Source organism: Jaculus jaculus, chromosome 2, assembly GCF_020740685.1.
Source record: "Jaculus jaculus isolate mJacJac1 chromosome 2, mJacJac1.mat.Y.cur, whole genome shotgun sequence".
NCBI classification, from domain to species: domain Eukaryota; kingdom Metazoa; phylum Chordata; class Mammalia; order Rodentia; family Dipodidae; genus Jaculus; species Jaculus jaculus.
The window spans coordinates 51,670,905-51,686,178 of record NC_059103.1 but is presented as its reverse complement, the minus strand read 5'-3'; the positions used below and the strand labels follow the sequence as shown (position 1 = coordinate 51,686,178).

Sequence of the window (15,274 nt, the reverse complement as noted above, 5' to 3'; positions counted from 1 at the left end):
GTGCTGCTCCGGAGTGGCTATGGTTTAGGTGTTGAAAGCTTCATGATAAACTGGTGGGGTTATTGGGAGGTGGAGGAAACTTTTACATGCTGGAGTCTAGCAGGACTAAGTCATGCCATTGTGGGGGAGGCATAGAAATACCAGTCCATTCCCCTCTTAATACCTCTCTCTCTCTCTCTCCCTCTCTCCCTCTCTCCCTCCCTCCCTCCCTCCCTCCCTCCCTCCCTCCCTCCCTCCCTCCCTCCCTCTCTCTCTCTCTCTCTCTCTCTCTCTCTCTCTCTCTCTCTCTCTCTCTGCTTTCTGGTTACGTTGAGGTGAGCAGACTTCTCCACCATCTGCTCCCATCAGGATGGACTGTGTGATCACAGTCCGCAGATCCAAAGTAACGTGGCCTAGCATCAAGGGACAGAAACCTTTATATGTGTGAGCCTAAAAGTCTGTTTCTCCTGTAAGTTTATGGTGGTGGGTGTGTTTCCACAGTGACAGAAACCTGACAATTACAAAACTGCCACTGAGCTGCAAAGCCCTGCCCACCTCACTGAGCCTCTCCTCATAAAGCCACTCCAGCCTCTTCACAGTCATTCACAACTCAGGCCTTCCATGATTGCCTTTCACTCTGGAATGTTATTTCTTCTTCCCCTATACTCATGACTCCTGGATCTTACTGGTAAATGTCACCTCTCAGATACCCCTTTTCCTGATCCCTCTAGATTAAGCCAGGAGGCCCACAACAAGACTAGCTCGTCTTCTCCCTTCTCAAAGATGACAATGTTCTGACAGAGTCTGGAGCCATGGTCCTTGGGTTTTAACCCTGGCATTGCTGTTTGTTCATGACTCTTGACCTACTGTGGTCTGTTTGATTTTTATAGAGTCTTCCTTCTCTGTAAAAAGGTACACCCAGCATGGGCAAGGCCCTAGGTTCAATTGACAAAAAAAAAAATTCAGATATAATATGAAACCTTACAAAAAGGTTAAATGAATTCATATACCTTGATCAATGATGCTCAATCATAACTTGTACCCAAAATGTTGTGATCTACCAAAGCCGTAGTTAAGTCATCATACAATTCATTACATCCATGTGTACATTATGACATTTTACTCATTGAAGAGACATCAATTTGATGATGGCCCTGTAAGATTATAGTGCAGCACAAATGCTCCAATCACCTAGCCATACTGTAGCCATCACAGCACCATAGTGACACACAGTGCTCCTTGGTCTGAGGAGATGCTGGTGAGAAGAATCCTATTGCAGCCCGGTGTGGTGGCACATACCTTTCATCCCAGCACCTGGGAGGCATAGATAAGAGGATCGCCGTGAGTTTGAGGCCGGTCTGAGACTACACAGTGAATTCCAGGTCAGCCTGAGCTAGAGTGAAGCCCTACCTGGAAAAATCAAAAAGTAAAAAGAAAAAAAAAAATCTGTTGTTTGGTCAGTCAAATTCAAGCCAGCAGTACAGTTTTTCACAGTATATACTTGGTAATGATAATAAATATCTCATGCTACTTTATGTCTCTACTGTGGTGTGCTTGCTATTGATACTTTAGCACAGAGTCCATCTACTTACTGGTGTCAAGGATAGGACCTGCTGTGTGCAGTGTTTTACCCATATAACCAGCATATGGGGGCTAGGGACTCCCATTGGGAGTAAAGGAGCTCCTAGGAGACAGGACTGTGCACAGATCTGTCATATTAATTGGAAGGGATAAGCGGCAGCACGGACTGGGAGTTGGGAAGAAAGCATTAGACAAGAAATGCAGTTGTCCAAATGTATCCACTGTCCAAACTCCAGCAAGCATTAAGTGCCCATCCCTCTGCTTTGCTTCCCCAGCCCTGATAAACAGGATTTGCCATTCTTTCTATGTTGGTCTATACCAGGTCAGATCAACTATTTGCCTCGCTGTGTTTGGCTTCTATATTAACCTTATAAAGGAGACGGAGAACCAAATTATCTTCATCCCTCACTCCCACCAACAAGGGGTAAGAACAGGAAATAGGTGCTGGAGGGGAGGAGGCATCTGGGGGACTTGAACTTGAGGTTGTAAAGTAATGGGGGAAGACTTCCCTGAGCTCAGAATACAAGTGATCTGTCCCTTTAGGAGCTTGGGAAACTCAAAGCATAGGTAGACGTGTGAACGTGGTGTCAGGGTGCACTGCAGGGAGAAGAAAGTCGTCTCAGGCCTTGCAGTGGGAAAGGATGGCGCTAGGACCCAGCGACACCCGGATCGCCGAAGGGATAGCGGGGCGGAGCGTGCACCGGAAGTGTCCTGAAGCCCGTCGATGCCGGGCTGCGGGGCTTCCGGGTTTCCACCCTGGAAAGTAAGTCCGGGACCGGAAGTCGGGGTGAGCTGCTGCCCAGCCCGGGCCGGGCGAGCCCGTGGCGAGTGGAGCGCGGGATCCCAGGGCCGTCGGCGGGACGCGCTCGCGCCGGTGAGTCGGTCCCCTAGTCCGTAGGCCCCGCGAGACGCTGAGGCCGCCCCACCCGGGCAGGTTCGGGCCCGCGGGGGTCCCCCAGGCCTCCCGCCCGCGGTGTCTGCCGCCGTCCGGGGCCGCCCTAGCTCCTCCACGGTTCCCTCCGCGCCCGCTCTTGGGAGCGGCCTCGGCTGGCTTCTAGTGGCCTGCGGCGGCAGGGGGACTCCCTGCAGCTGGCTCGGCGAGGACCGCGCGCTGCGGGGAGCCCGAGACTGTGGAAGTGAGGAACCGCACAGGACGCAGGTGTTTGTCAGTCCTTATTGTGTACCAGGCACCAAGGCCCGGCAGGACCCTTGGAACTATGTCAGACACCATTAATTGTTTACAGTCTTTGTCAGCTTAATGTGGGGGGGGGGGGAGTTCTAATCAACATGGCTTAGATCCAAGAGGAAATACCGTTATGTAAGGCTGTGTTTCTGGAATGGATGGGAAAAAAGAAAATGAGTAAGCAGGGATTGTCAGAAGGTCAGAATGAACTGCATTCCATGGTGAGGAAAGCAAGGAATTGGGGTTTTGAATGACCAAATTCCCTAACAGAAGAGGACATTTGGTAAATTTTTAACCGCTGTTTTGTTTTCTTGTAAACAAGAGGTGTCCATCCTTTTTACATGATTTCATAGGCACTTCCACTGGTAACCGTCAACCTTTTAAAGCCTCAGTTTCCCCTATGTAAAAGTAGATAGTAATACAGAACTCCAGATTTTGCACCCTGTCTCATGGTTGAGAGGACCTATGGTGCTGCAAGGCTTATGCAGGACTCCCCTATTCTCAGGAGTGTTCCACACTTGCCTGTGGCTGAAGGTTTGTATTTGAACTTCCCTGCCTGGTATTTACATTCCTCTGGGTGGAGGGCAGGGTCTGAACTTGGTAGATGATCAGTAGGTAGTTGCTGACAAAGAGTAACTACTAGCCTGCTGTCTCCTAGGTCTGGGACCACTTGACATTAGCTTCTGGTGATCCTCACTGACCCTTTCGCTGGCCCCTTGAGCTCTGCAGCCATAGTTTCTTTTGTGTTTACCCAGGCCTGGGGTGTGGGGAACAGAACTGAATGTGTGGACAGGTGTTTAAGATACCAAGCATACTAGGGTAGAGTCATAGCGTTCCCCTCATTTTGTGAACTTCTCTGTACTTCCTGCCAGTTACCAATCCAAGCTGCTACCTCTCTCCATTCATTCAATAGTTTCTGCAAAGGACCTTCTGCAGCAAGATAATGGCTTCGCCTCAGTGCTCTTAGACCCTCATGCTCCTTACAAACACTAAAGCTGGACAGGCACCAGGTCATCTTCACCCCCACTCATGAAGTAGTGTAGCATGTAGCCCAGGCTGGCCTCTGACCCGCTGTGTAGTTAAGGCTTTACTGATCCTTCTGCCTCCGCCCGCCAAGTTTTAGGGATACAAGCATGCACCACCACGCCCCATTTTAGGATTTATTTGTGACATTACCTTTCCTTGTTATGGGTTGTCATGGAGCAGTATGGCCCATTATAGCTGATGTGCCTCAGTTTGCCCACCCACAGGCACCATGACTCCTTTGAAGACCCAGCACTCCTCAGCAGGTCAGCCCTACGCAATACCACTTATCCCTGCAGACCTGCGCCGAGAAGAGACCATCCAGCAAGTGGCAGATGCCCTGCAGTACCTACAGAACGTCTCTGGAGACATCTTCAGCAGGTAAATAGAGGGCCACCCCTGTTCTGAGCAGGTTCTCTGTGGTCTCAGGAATGCATGCTTGGAGAACAGCTCCTTTTAATAACTCTTGTCCTGGGAACTTAGTGGCATCCCTGTGTGGGCAGGTGTCATGGTCTTATTCAGGTGTCCCCCATAAACTTAGGTGTTCCAAATGCTGATGGAGATTTGGGAACTAACACCTCCTGGAGGCAGTGTATTGTTGGGGGCGGGCTTATGGGTGTGTAGCCAGTTTCCCCTTGCCAGTGTTTGGCACACTCTCCTGTTGCTGTTGTCCACCTTATATTAGCCGGGGGGCCGGGGAGCAATGTCCACCTTCTGCTCATGCCATCGTTTTCCCCTGCCATCATGGAACTTCCCCTAGAGTCTGTAAGCCAAAATAAACCCTTTTTTCCCACAAGCTGCTCTTGTTTGGGTGTTTTCTACCAGCAGTGTGAACCTGACTGCAGCAGGAGGGTAGGTCAGAGACGCTCAGGTTGCAAGCTTGTTTTTTCATGTGTGCTAGAGCTCTCACCACCTACTTACTAGCCCATGCAGCCCATGGGCTTCCTGCGGTTCACTGTCCCCAGTGGTGGCTTTGTGCGTCTTCCTACCGGAGCCTGCTCCTTTACTGAGTCTGCAGTCAGGTGGGTAGCCCAGTGCACTGTTCTAGCTGTCCCACTGAGGAAGCTGCTGTCCCCTTCCAACTGGAGTGCAGGATCTAACTAGAGAGGTTCATGAACAGTCATGTCTTCTTGAACCCCAGCCGAGAAACGCGTCACTAGATGATTTTGTCTTTTTGTGGATGGCTTAGGTCACCCATTTTTGATGGCTTCTTGATAATAAATGTGAAATGGACAGAATTGCTGGTTCAACCCATACTGCCATTTATAGTAGACTTCTGTAAGCAGATGGAATATATTTTTAACTAACAATAGAAAGTATAGAAAAACATACACCAGCAGGAGTCATTTATTATCGGTACCAGGTATTATACACTGTGCATAGTTGTGTGCACTGGCTGAGCTGGAAGCTTATTCTTTAGTATCTCCTCAAACAGACTAATAGTGCACTATGGCAGTGTTGCCATGGCTACAGCATCACTAGGTGATGGGAGGTTTTCTCTCCTTTGTAGTGTTATGGGACCACTGTCACTCTGTGGTCCTTCTTTGCCTGAGCTATTACTATGTGCCACATGAGTCTAACTAGTTGTGTATGTAATTAACTACAGCTTCATAAAATTTAGGATTTTCAGTAATATTGACATACCATTAACAATGAATAGTGATTGATTTAGATGCATTTACTCATTTACCTTTGGGACATTTTCAGGGAAAATACTATTTCTCCCAGGTGTGTGTGTGTGTGTTGTTGTTGTTTTAATATTTTATTTATTTATTTACAGAGAAAGAGGGAGGAGGGGGAAAGAGAGAGAATGGGTGCACCAAGGCTTCTATCCACTGTAAACAAACTCCAGACACATGTGCCCCCTTGTGCATCTGGCTAACGTGGGTCCTGGGAATTGAACCTGGGTCCTTTGGCCTTGCAGGCAAACACCTTTACCACTAAGCCATCCTTCCAGCCCTTGTTTTGTTTTCTAGATAAGGTCTTAGGTAGCCCAGCCAGGCCTGAACTTGGAGTGTAACTGAGGATAACCTTGGACTGCTGATTTTGCAGCTTGTGCTTCCCAGTTGTTAGCGTTAAAAACAGGCATAGAGAGAACTCCCTTTAATAGAGAAAAAAAGCTCCGCACAGTGAAGCCAGGAGACTAGACCACATTGCAGAGATGGGGTTCAATCCCAAGCACTGTGACTTCTGATTCTCTGGGAGTGTGCCATCTCTGTGAAGGGGCATGAGGTGCTGCAGGTCTGTAATGGGTTTCCTGGTTGATCTAGATGGATCAGGAAGAGGGTTGTGAGAGGTAACATTTACTGTGAAATGTGAGAGGCATGGGGGTAGGACAGGAGAAATAACACTAGAAAGAAGAAGAAACTGTGTGCAAGCCTTGAGGCAAGAAGCACTTGAAAAGAGGCCAGTGTAAGTGGAGCCACTAGAGGATGCTGAGGTTAGCAAGGCCCTTGTCACCTTTGCTTGAGGTTTATGTTTGTTGTCTTTCTGTCACTGTTTCAAGACATCTGACACCAGCAACGTGTGAAAAGATGTATGGGGGAGGGGGTTGTAAGAGATGGCTCAGTGGGTTTGTGCATTTCCTGCACAGACCTGAGGACCTGAGGGGCCCTCAGATAACCTCAGTGTGATTCTTCAGAACTGACCTTTCACAGCTTAGCATGGCCATTTGTGCCTGTCACCTCAGTCCAGGGGGTAGCAATGACTTGTGAATTGCTGAAGCTCATGAAAACAAAACAAAACGAACTCTAGGATCAGTAAGAGACTCAGGCTTGATCAAGAACCAGCGAAGAGGTAGTAAATGATCCGTCTCTAGCTCCTGCCAACCCAGAGGGGTATACCCCACTGCAGACACATGCATACACCACCCCCTCCTCAACACAAACACACTTAGTCCCCTTTTTGGGGAACATTTTGCACAGACAATTGAGTGGAGAAATCTAATGGCATCTGGCACCAGCACAGACTAGGCACGGTTCAGAAAGATGAGCTCTAATTAGCTCTAGGAGGTGGTCTGCTTTCCCTGGCTGCTTGAGTGGGACCCCTGCACTGGACAAGAAGACAAGCAGCTCTGGGGCCTTTCTCACATGCTCCCTCAGCTGGCCCCTCCCTCTGCTCCACCCTCACCTGAAGATGTCATGTGCCAAGGTACCCAAATAGGGCCATCAGAGCTTGCCACACCCTCAGTGACACATGGGAGACATTAGAGTGCCTTGCAAGGAGCTGAACAGTTTGCGTGGATATGTGGATGCTATAACCTCCTAGTCTCATTCCCCGCCTGCCCAGATCTGGTGATTTTTGTAGAAGCAGCACCCCAACGTGTCTTTCCTCTTAGGAGAGGGAATGTTCCCTGGTCCCCTTCTTTCTTCCTGTTCCTGTCTTTCCCATGGGCAAGAAACTTCCCCATGGATGGGGGGGGGGCAGTTGCCATGGCTGTACATCATCTCATGTCAGCTGAACACTTTCCAGTGTGTTCATATAATACGAGTATTTCACTCTTCATTGTTCTCTTTTCCTTCCTCTGGACATCTAATCATTTGTTATTTTCTGTTCAGCCTGTGCTCTGTCAGGCTGGGTCCCAGATAGTAGGGGCCTAGCAACCAATAGACAGGCTGTATGGACTGGAAGGGCTTCAGGGCCCATGGGAAGGAGACATGTCCATGGGTGGGAGTGAGGCCTGGCCTGGAACAACTCTCCTTATCCAGGATCTTTTCTGTCTCCACTTCCAAGAGGAGGTGTCTATAGGGTGGAACATGGGGCAGGAGAGAACCTTGAAGCTTTGTGCTTTTGAGATCTCATGCCCCTTGAAACTACATAAATGCTTTTAGCTGCTACTGAGACACAGTGAACCCAAAGCTCCAGGTCCTTCTTTCCTGAACTGCTGAGAAGTCATCCCACCTTGTATATTTTTGCACTCAAGAGTTTAAGTCTAAATGCCTTCTTTTGATCTCTTCCTTATTAATGAAATTTTGTGGATTTTTTTTTAATTTTTCAAAAAAAAAAAAACAACTGAGTCCTGATTGCATGGTGTCCTCTTACACCACTCCGCTCAAAATACTAGTTTTCTACCAAATGTCAAATGCACTGCCCAGGGTCCAGGCCCTGCTTGCCAGACTAGAATCTCCCCTTTCCTCTTCAGGCCCTGTGCGGCTGCCCTTCCTCTGGCTCTGATCTTTCCCTTGTGTGTTCCTCCAGTCCTCACACCGGAGTGGTGTCCAGGTGGAACCTGTGGACATCCTTGTCAGCCCAGCATGTGCCAATGTGAAGGTTCCCCCTGAAACACCACAGCAGTGACCCTTCACAATGAGAAAAACTATGAGTTTAGAACAGGATTGGTCCCTGGTACCCACTGACCTTTTCTCACATGCTTGCAGATCCTCCATTTAATCAGACATTCTATAAATTTGCAGAGCTCCATGCTGGCAACTTTGTGAGAATTGTCCTATTCTTCGTGCCAGTTCTGTGCCCACATAAAGGCTGTCCAGGTCTTGCTCTTGTGTCTTCCCACTCTCTCCATAGAAGTGGTGGTAACATATTGCTGAGGTTGCCTTGGTAGAGTGAGGTTTTGAGGGATCTGGAGGGAGGTAGCTCCACTGTCCCCAAGCCCACTTCAATGGATGGAGACCTCGCCCTGCTGAGAAGATGAAGTGCCAGTGTGCATCCTCCCTGCTTCTCCCGTGGGTGAGGCAGCACCCTCCTTCTCCTCTGTACTGTCAGGCCTGTGGAGGACAACCAGGATGCTTTCTGTCCTTGTGTGCCCCAGCTCTGCCACCTCACTGAGCTCCACACAAGAGGGAACCAAGAACAGTAAGGCAAACTTAGGCAGGGCTTATAGACCCTGTGTTTCCAGGCAAGATGGTTTGTGAGCTTTAAACTAGATTCCTCACAGTTGAGTTCATCCTTTAATGAAATCGCACTATTCCCTGGCCCTGGGGTCTTGCTGTCATTTCACCATCTTCCTACTTGTTCTTGTGAACTAAACATGGCCTCTCCTCTTCAGTGTCTGGCTTCAAACATGCTCTGGCTTTTACAGGGTTAATGTTAGGCCTGTTGTGGATGATGGGGAACTTGGTGGTGATAGGCACTTTTGCTGCAAGTGCTGGAAGAGTTGTGGGAAAACAACAGTGTGCCACATGTGGTCAGAACTAACTTCACTGTGAGGTAATCTCTTCTACGGCCCAGCAATATATAAAAGCATGTATAAGGATTACTTGCTTTGAGTGAAAGACTTGTGTGTTTCTGTCACTTGTCAGTGACAGTGAATCCTGTGGATGTCAGTTACAGTTACCTGTAAATGCATTGTGAACTACAGATGCCAGCATGGGTCTCAGTGGCTCAGCAGTGCAGAGGCCACATGTCTGAGAGTGCCAGGTAGCCTTTAGGGCCCATGTTTCATAGCTGGTACCCAAAGTGTAGCAGGAAACAAGGAAGGCCTGACATCCATGGCATACTTACGTCACAGATGCATCTTGTCACTAGGGATTGTGGGGAAAGCAAGCAAGCTAGGAGGCTGGGAAGTACTAGGAACATTGTCTTTAGATTCTGTGGTCAGGGAAGCTCTAGTGGGTAGGAGCTTTTATTGAAGAGAATGGGCTAGTCACATGGGTACTGTCCAACACCCTATCTGATGCAAAGGTCCTGAGACAAGACTGTGATTGTTCTTAGAGCACAGCAGGGCTACTGGTTGCCACTGAGAACACCACTCACCCATGAAAAATGAGGTGAGGTGAGGTGAGGTGAGGTGAAGGTCCGCGCAGAGCCTTGAGTCGCAGCATTGGTGTTCCGTGTACTCCCATGTGGCTTCACTATATGCAGCACAGTTCCTCAGCAGCTCTGTCGTTGGATGAATGAACTCTAGTTTCCCCTTTTGCAAAGTCAATTGACATGACATGAACATGAGGGGAAGTGTGGGTATAAATGCTCTGCCAACTATAGTTTGTGCCTTTGTGCAGATCCTCAAGACCTGCCCTGTGTGGAGCTGTAATGCCCTGGTGACAGGAGCCACATCCTTTCAGGTGGCATGTGTACGTGCCAAATTAGGGGCATGATGGCCACTTTCCCTGCCTAGGTCCTAATGGCAGTCAATTCCTGAACTTCTAGAGCTGGGTAGTGGAGGTAAAAGTCACACGGATGACCCCAAGACCAGCCCTGGCAGGCAGTTAACACTGTGTTGAGTGCCCAGGCCCAGGCCATAGTGAGTTGCAAGTCTTTTAGGTAAGGACAGCATGGAGGCTCTAGAGCTTGGGAGCAGACCCCAGCCTCTCCCTCTCTTCTGTGGCAGGATCTCTCAGCGAGTGGAGCTGAGCCGGCGCCAGCTGCAGGCCATTGGGGAGAGGGTCTCATTGTCCCAGGCCAAGATTGAGAAGATCAAGGGCAGCAAGAAGGCCATCAAGGTAGCTCTTGTGGCCCATGTTTCATGGCTGGTACACAGTCCATCCATCTTCCTATGTGGCCCTGTTGTTCAGCTACACTTAGTTTTCCCGCAGCCCATCGCCATTCCCCTCCCAGTGCCAGCCTACAGTCCCTTGGCTGTCTGAAGTCTCTTCAATCCTTGGAGGTTTCCTGTGTCCTCAGGTGTTCTCCAGTGCCAAGTTCCCAGCTCCAGAGCATCTGAAGGAATATGGCTCCATCTTCACTGGTGCACAGGACCCTAGCCTGCAGAAATGGCCCCGCCACAGGATCCAGAGCAAGCACCGCCCACTGGATGAACGTGCCCTGCAGGTCTGAAAGCTACCCTTGGAGCTCAGGTTAATGGGAGCCAGGAAGTGAGGAGAATCCAAAATAGGTTCCACTCCTTCAAGTGCATTTTGACTGGCATGGTATGGGGCACTGCCTGACTGAGGGGTGACACTCGTGAGCCACTCTCGGTGATCTTCCTCCAGGAGAAGCTGAAGTACTTCCCTGTGTGTGTGAACACCAAGCCAGAGCCTGAGGATGAAGCTGAGGAGGGACTTGGGGGGCTCCCCAGCAACATCAGCTCCATCAGCTCACTGCTACTATTCAACACGACTGAGAATCTGTATGTCAAAGAGACAGTCATGGGAATGGGGTTGGGAAGAAGGGAAGCTAGCTTATGGGCACCAGGAACCTCAGACTGGTGCAGCAGTCAGAGCTGACAGATTTGGTTTGGCTTCTAGGACCTGGGAGCCCTAAGGGCAAAGTAGACCCCTGGTGCAGTGGGAGTAACTGTAAGGAGCCCAAGACCAGGGCAGGTTATGGCCTCCTGACCCAGTCTCCCCACCCACAGGTACAAGAAATATGTGTTTCTAGACCCCCTGGCTGGGGCTGTAACAAAGACTCATGTGATGCTGGGCACAGAGAAGGAGAAGCTGTTTGATGCCCCTCTTTCCATCAGCAAGAGAGAGCAGCTGGAGCAGCAGGTGGGGACTGAATGGGCTCTGGTGGGTGTGCCCTGCCATAATACAGCTGTGTGGGAGGGTTCTACCAACCCCTCTGCCCACCCAGGTTTTATGTCAGTCCAGGCCCCACTGAGTGTCTCAGGTTCACAGTGTGAGCCTTGTGCTCTTGCAGAGCCTTCAGCTCTCTCTACTCCCCTATCCTGCAGGTTCCAGAGAACTACTTCTATGTACCAGACCTGGGCCAAGTACCCGAGATTGATGTCCCATCCTACCTGCCTGACCTTCCCGGCATTGCAGATGACCTCATGTACAGTGCCGACCTAGAGCCAGGCATTGCCCCTTCTGCCCCTGGTGCCATTCCTGAATTGCCCACCTTCCACACAGAAATAGCTGAGCCTTTCCAGCCAGGTGAGCTGGGACGTAAGCTGGAGTTGGTCCAGGATGTCCTACGCACTGCGATCCCCAGGCTGTCACACTTTCTAACTTTCCTCCTAGATGTAGAGGGTGGAGTGGTGACAGCACCCCCACCTCCACCACCACCACCCCCTCCCCCATTTCCCACGGTGCTAGACAGCACTCCTCCATGTCCAGTGTTCACCCAGTCCACGCTCTCAGCAGACCAGGTTGCCAGGGAGGATGACAACAGCAGCAGCATGCCAACTGCAGGTATGGGCAGTGCCTGGTGGGGCTGTTGGGTCTCCTCATATGTGGCACCTCTGTCTGTCCAATGCCTATCTCACTCTGGAGGTTACACAGTATTAAGTCCTAGATCTTCAGAGAGTTTTCATTTCAGTTATCCCGTTGGGCACAAGAAACAGTGGTTTCCTCACTGTCTGCAGAGCTGTGGATTTCTGACTTCCACCATAGTGGGAACCTAAAAGGATGCAGCTGTGCATCTCCTGTTACAAGTCAAACTGATGGAACAGGAGTCTATAAGAAACTGAATTTTAGAATGTCAGCTTTAAAGGTGATACGTGTGTGTGCCCACCCTCTTTGAGGGACATCACATCCTTTGTTGGCTTGTGTGCATTGCTAGGACACTGTAGGCATATCAACCTCACAGTCTACCCTTCAAAGTGGCACCTATAAAGGGTGCTGGAGCAGGGTCAGGGATGGCTGGACATGAGTCCTACAAGCTCTGTGTCCATACAGTAGAGGTCACTGCACAATTCTGAAAGCCTCAGCTTTAGCAGCTGGCTTCCCACCATCAGCCATGATCCCAAGGTAACTCCTGACCTTAGGCTGAGAATACTGTCCTGCTATGGGTAACACTCTTTCATCTTTGCACCCATCCCTTCCTCCAAGCTGTTGTTCAGGGAGCACCCAAGGAAGTGGTTGACCCCTCCAGTGGCCGGGCCACTCTGCTGGAATCTATCCGCCAAGCTGGGGGCATTGGCAAGGCCAAGCTGCGCAGTGTCAAGGAGCGCAAGCTGGAGAAAAAGAAACAGAAGGAGCAAGAGCAAGGTGAGGGGCCAGTGTTCTGTTGAGGTTTCAGGACTCCCAGCTAAAGACCATCTGCCCTCAACCTGGTCAGGTTGTCTAGCCGACTTGCCAGATGCCCCTCATGGCCACACTGACAGGTGTCCTTATCCCTCTGGCCTGGGCTGTGGCCTCCTTGGTTCACTTTCCTCTCCGAGCTCAAACCGTGAGAAAGTAGAACCTTGGTCAAGAGTCGTCAATCCTGAAATCCTGAGGTGGGACCTGGGATTATACCCGAACTTCTTCTATGAGGCTCTATAAGCCACCATATTTGGCATCCTTGGTTCACAGTGCCCCAGCATGCCAGTCTTGTGTGTGTGTTCCAGCCCTGCTTCTGACATGCTGGGTGGCCCTGGGCCTTATGATATGTTCTTGTGCATACACTGGGGCTGAGAACTCATATACTAACTACTTTGTTAGGGCCAAGCTGGGGCCTGTGGACAGATCAAAGCTAAGACCTGGGGGACAGGTGGCCAAATGTAGCTAGGGTTGGAATAAGTGAGCCCAGATTATGTGACTGCCCCCAGAGTTTCTTTGTTGATCTCTTCACCCTCTTTTAACCCCTGTCTTTCCCTTTGCAGTGAGAGCCACAAGCCAAGGTGGGGACTTGATGTCTGATCTCTTTAATAAGCTTGTCATGAGGCGCAAAGGTAGTCATCTTACACACCCCTTTGTTCATTCCTGTTTTAAAATCTTCAGGGACTGGTGAAGTGGTCCTCAGAGATCCTCACTCCCTGGCTTCTCCCTTCCAGGTATCTCTGGAAAAGGACCGGGGACCGGGTCCAGTGAGGGGCCAGGTGGAGCCTTCACCCGAATGTCAGATGCCATTCCACCTCTGCCACCCCCACAACAGCCACCAGGAGAGGAGGATGACGATGACTGGGAGTCGTAGCGGGGCTGAGACACTTCTCCTGCCAGTGAGACTAGCGTGAGAGGCTCCTTTGCCAGGGGCCCTCACAGCTACTGCTGCTAACAGAGGCCTTGGGGGCTGGTCGATGATTCCGGATCTGTGCCTGACCTGTCTTCATAGATGGGGGCTGTATTTGCTGTCTCTCTGGGCTCATGTGACTGCCTTACCTGCCCCTCCCCTGAGGTGGTTTCCTCTTGTCTAAAGAGATTGAGAGTACACAGCAGTGTGAAGAAATAAAATAACTCAAGACCTGAGCCCAAGAAGCAGTGCACTTTTCAATAAAGTAACTGTAGACTTGCCAGGTGCAGATAGCACCTCAGAGTATACTGTCTTCCTACCTGTGTGCTCTCATGCAGTTGTGCAGGGTGTCCCAGACAGGAGCACTTTCTGGGGTAAAGGCAAGAAGAATAGATCAGAGTAACTGTTGTAGGTGGAGGGAGGAAGGGGGATTTTCCATAGTAAACAGTCATGCTGGGAGGCTGATAGCCCTTAGAGTCAATGCTGATGGGTAGTTGTCCTCACAAGAAGGAACTGGAACCTAGCCAAGGAGCTCCAACTGCCAAGGGATTGGGAACACATGATGGATTGGCCTGCAGTTAGCAAGTGAGGCCAGAGAGAGAGAGCAAACGAGTGCGTGCATGCATGCGTGTGTGTGTGTGTGCAGGGTGTCCTTATGAATATTAGAACCCTGAAAATGAGGTTGAAATGTGTAGAACAAAGTTCAGGCACCTGAGAAGGGTAAAGGCTGCTGCTTGCACAGCCTCCTGTGAAGGCCAGACATGAAGCTGAACTGCCCTTGCTAACTTGTAAGACTAAATCCCAAAGACTGAGCTGCCCTAGGCTGGGCAAGCAGGGCCAGTGCCAGAAGTTTCCACCACTGTTTTCTCTCTCTACCCATCTCCTAGCTGCTGTTCAGGGAGCACCCAAGGAAGTACTTGATCCCCCCAGTTGCTGGGCCACCTGCTGGATGACGACAGTCAAGCTGGGGGTGTCAGATTTGCGCTTGCTGGCCTTTTTGTGGAAACTGGGCTCTAGAGGACATTGAGTGTTAGGAGGTTTTGTCACCTCGATGCTTTGAACATGATGTTCACCTTTGTAGCACCAAGACAGGCCCAGACAAAGGAAGAACCCAAGCCAGACATGAGCATGGCCAGCCAGCAAGAATGACACAACTCCTTTGGAAGGAGTTGCAGAAATGAAAGGCAGTAAGAAGCCAGATCTCAGGCTGGGGAGGCTCTGGAGGGAAGAAAGGGCAAGCCTGACAAATGGATACAAAGGTAGCTTTGACCTTACACAGTCTCAGATCACAATGGCTTTGCTAGGACAGAGGGTAGGCATGATGCTGGTCCAGGAGCATGATGCTGGCAGTCCCTCTGGTGCATGATGGCCCTGCTTAGAGAGCTGCTGAGGGCAAGTCCCTCCCTGTAGTATACTCCTTAGGCCCTCAAGTGAAAGATAAGGCAGGTTAAGTCCCTCGTGCTCCAACTACCCATCTGTCCCAGTAATTCATCTTGGGGGCAGCAGCAACTGCACCCTTGCCTATGGATTGGGTCCTAGCCTTCATGCCCAGTTTTTCCATCAATATGGTCTCTTGCCGGGGGTGGGGATGAGGTACTAGGCTGGCAATGTCAGAACATGGTTGACTAGTATCTGTTCTCACCCACCTGGAATCCCAGGCTTTAGAGCAAGGAAATGTTTTATGCATCTAGGCCAACAGCTGTGTTGTCAGTAATATCACAGAGAAGTTTGTGGGTGATG

The 15,274-nt window shown here is 50.3% G+C and overlaps 1 protein-coding gene across 1 annotated transcript; it reads left to right on the top strand.

The window, feature by feature from the left end:
* The first annotated feature begins 2,303 nt into the window (after window positions 1-2,303).
* On the top strand, window positions 2,304-13,840 carry Washc1 (WASH complex subunit 1). The gene is made up of 11 exons (XM_004656845.2): window positions 2,304-2,434; window positions 3,994-4,147; window positions 10,050-10,161; window positions 10,343-10,489; window positions 10,651-10,787; window positions 11,016-11,148; window positions 11,334-11,535; window positions 11,623-11,793; window positions 12,433-12,591; window positions 13,188-13,256; window positions 13,359-13,840. Exons 2-11 carry the CDS (start codon window positions 3,999-4,001, stop codon window positions 13,496-13,498), a joined length of 1,419 nt encoding a protein of 472 aa, XP_004656902.1. The 5' UTR covers window positions 2,304-2,434; window positions 3,994-3,998; the 3' UTR covers window positions 13,499-13,840.
* The last annotated feature ends 1,434 nt before the right edge of the window (window positions 13,841-15,274 follow it).

Coding starts and splice junctions, on each gene's coding strand:
- Washc1 (XM_004656845.2), top strand. CDS start 3,999: ATGACTCCTTTGAAGACCCAGCACTCCTCAGCAGGTCAGCCCTACGCA. Junction 10,162..10,342: donor GCAGCAAGAAGGCCATCAAG/GTAGCTCTTGTG, acceptor CTGTGTCCTCAG/GTGTTCTCCAGTGCCAAGTT. Junction 12,592..13,187: donor ACAGAAGGAGCAAGAGCAAG/GTGAGGGGCCAG, acceptor TTCCCTTTGCAG/TGAGAGCCACAAGCCAAGGT.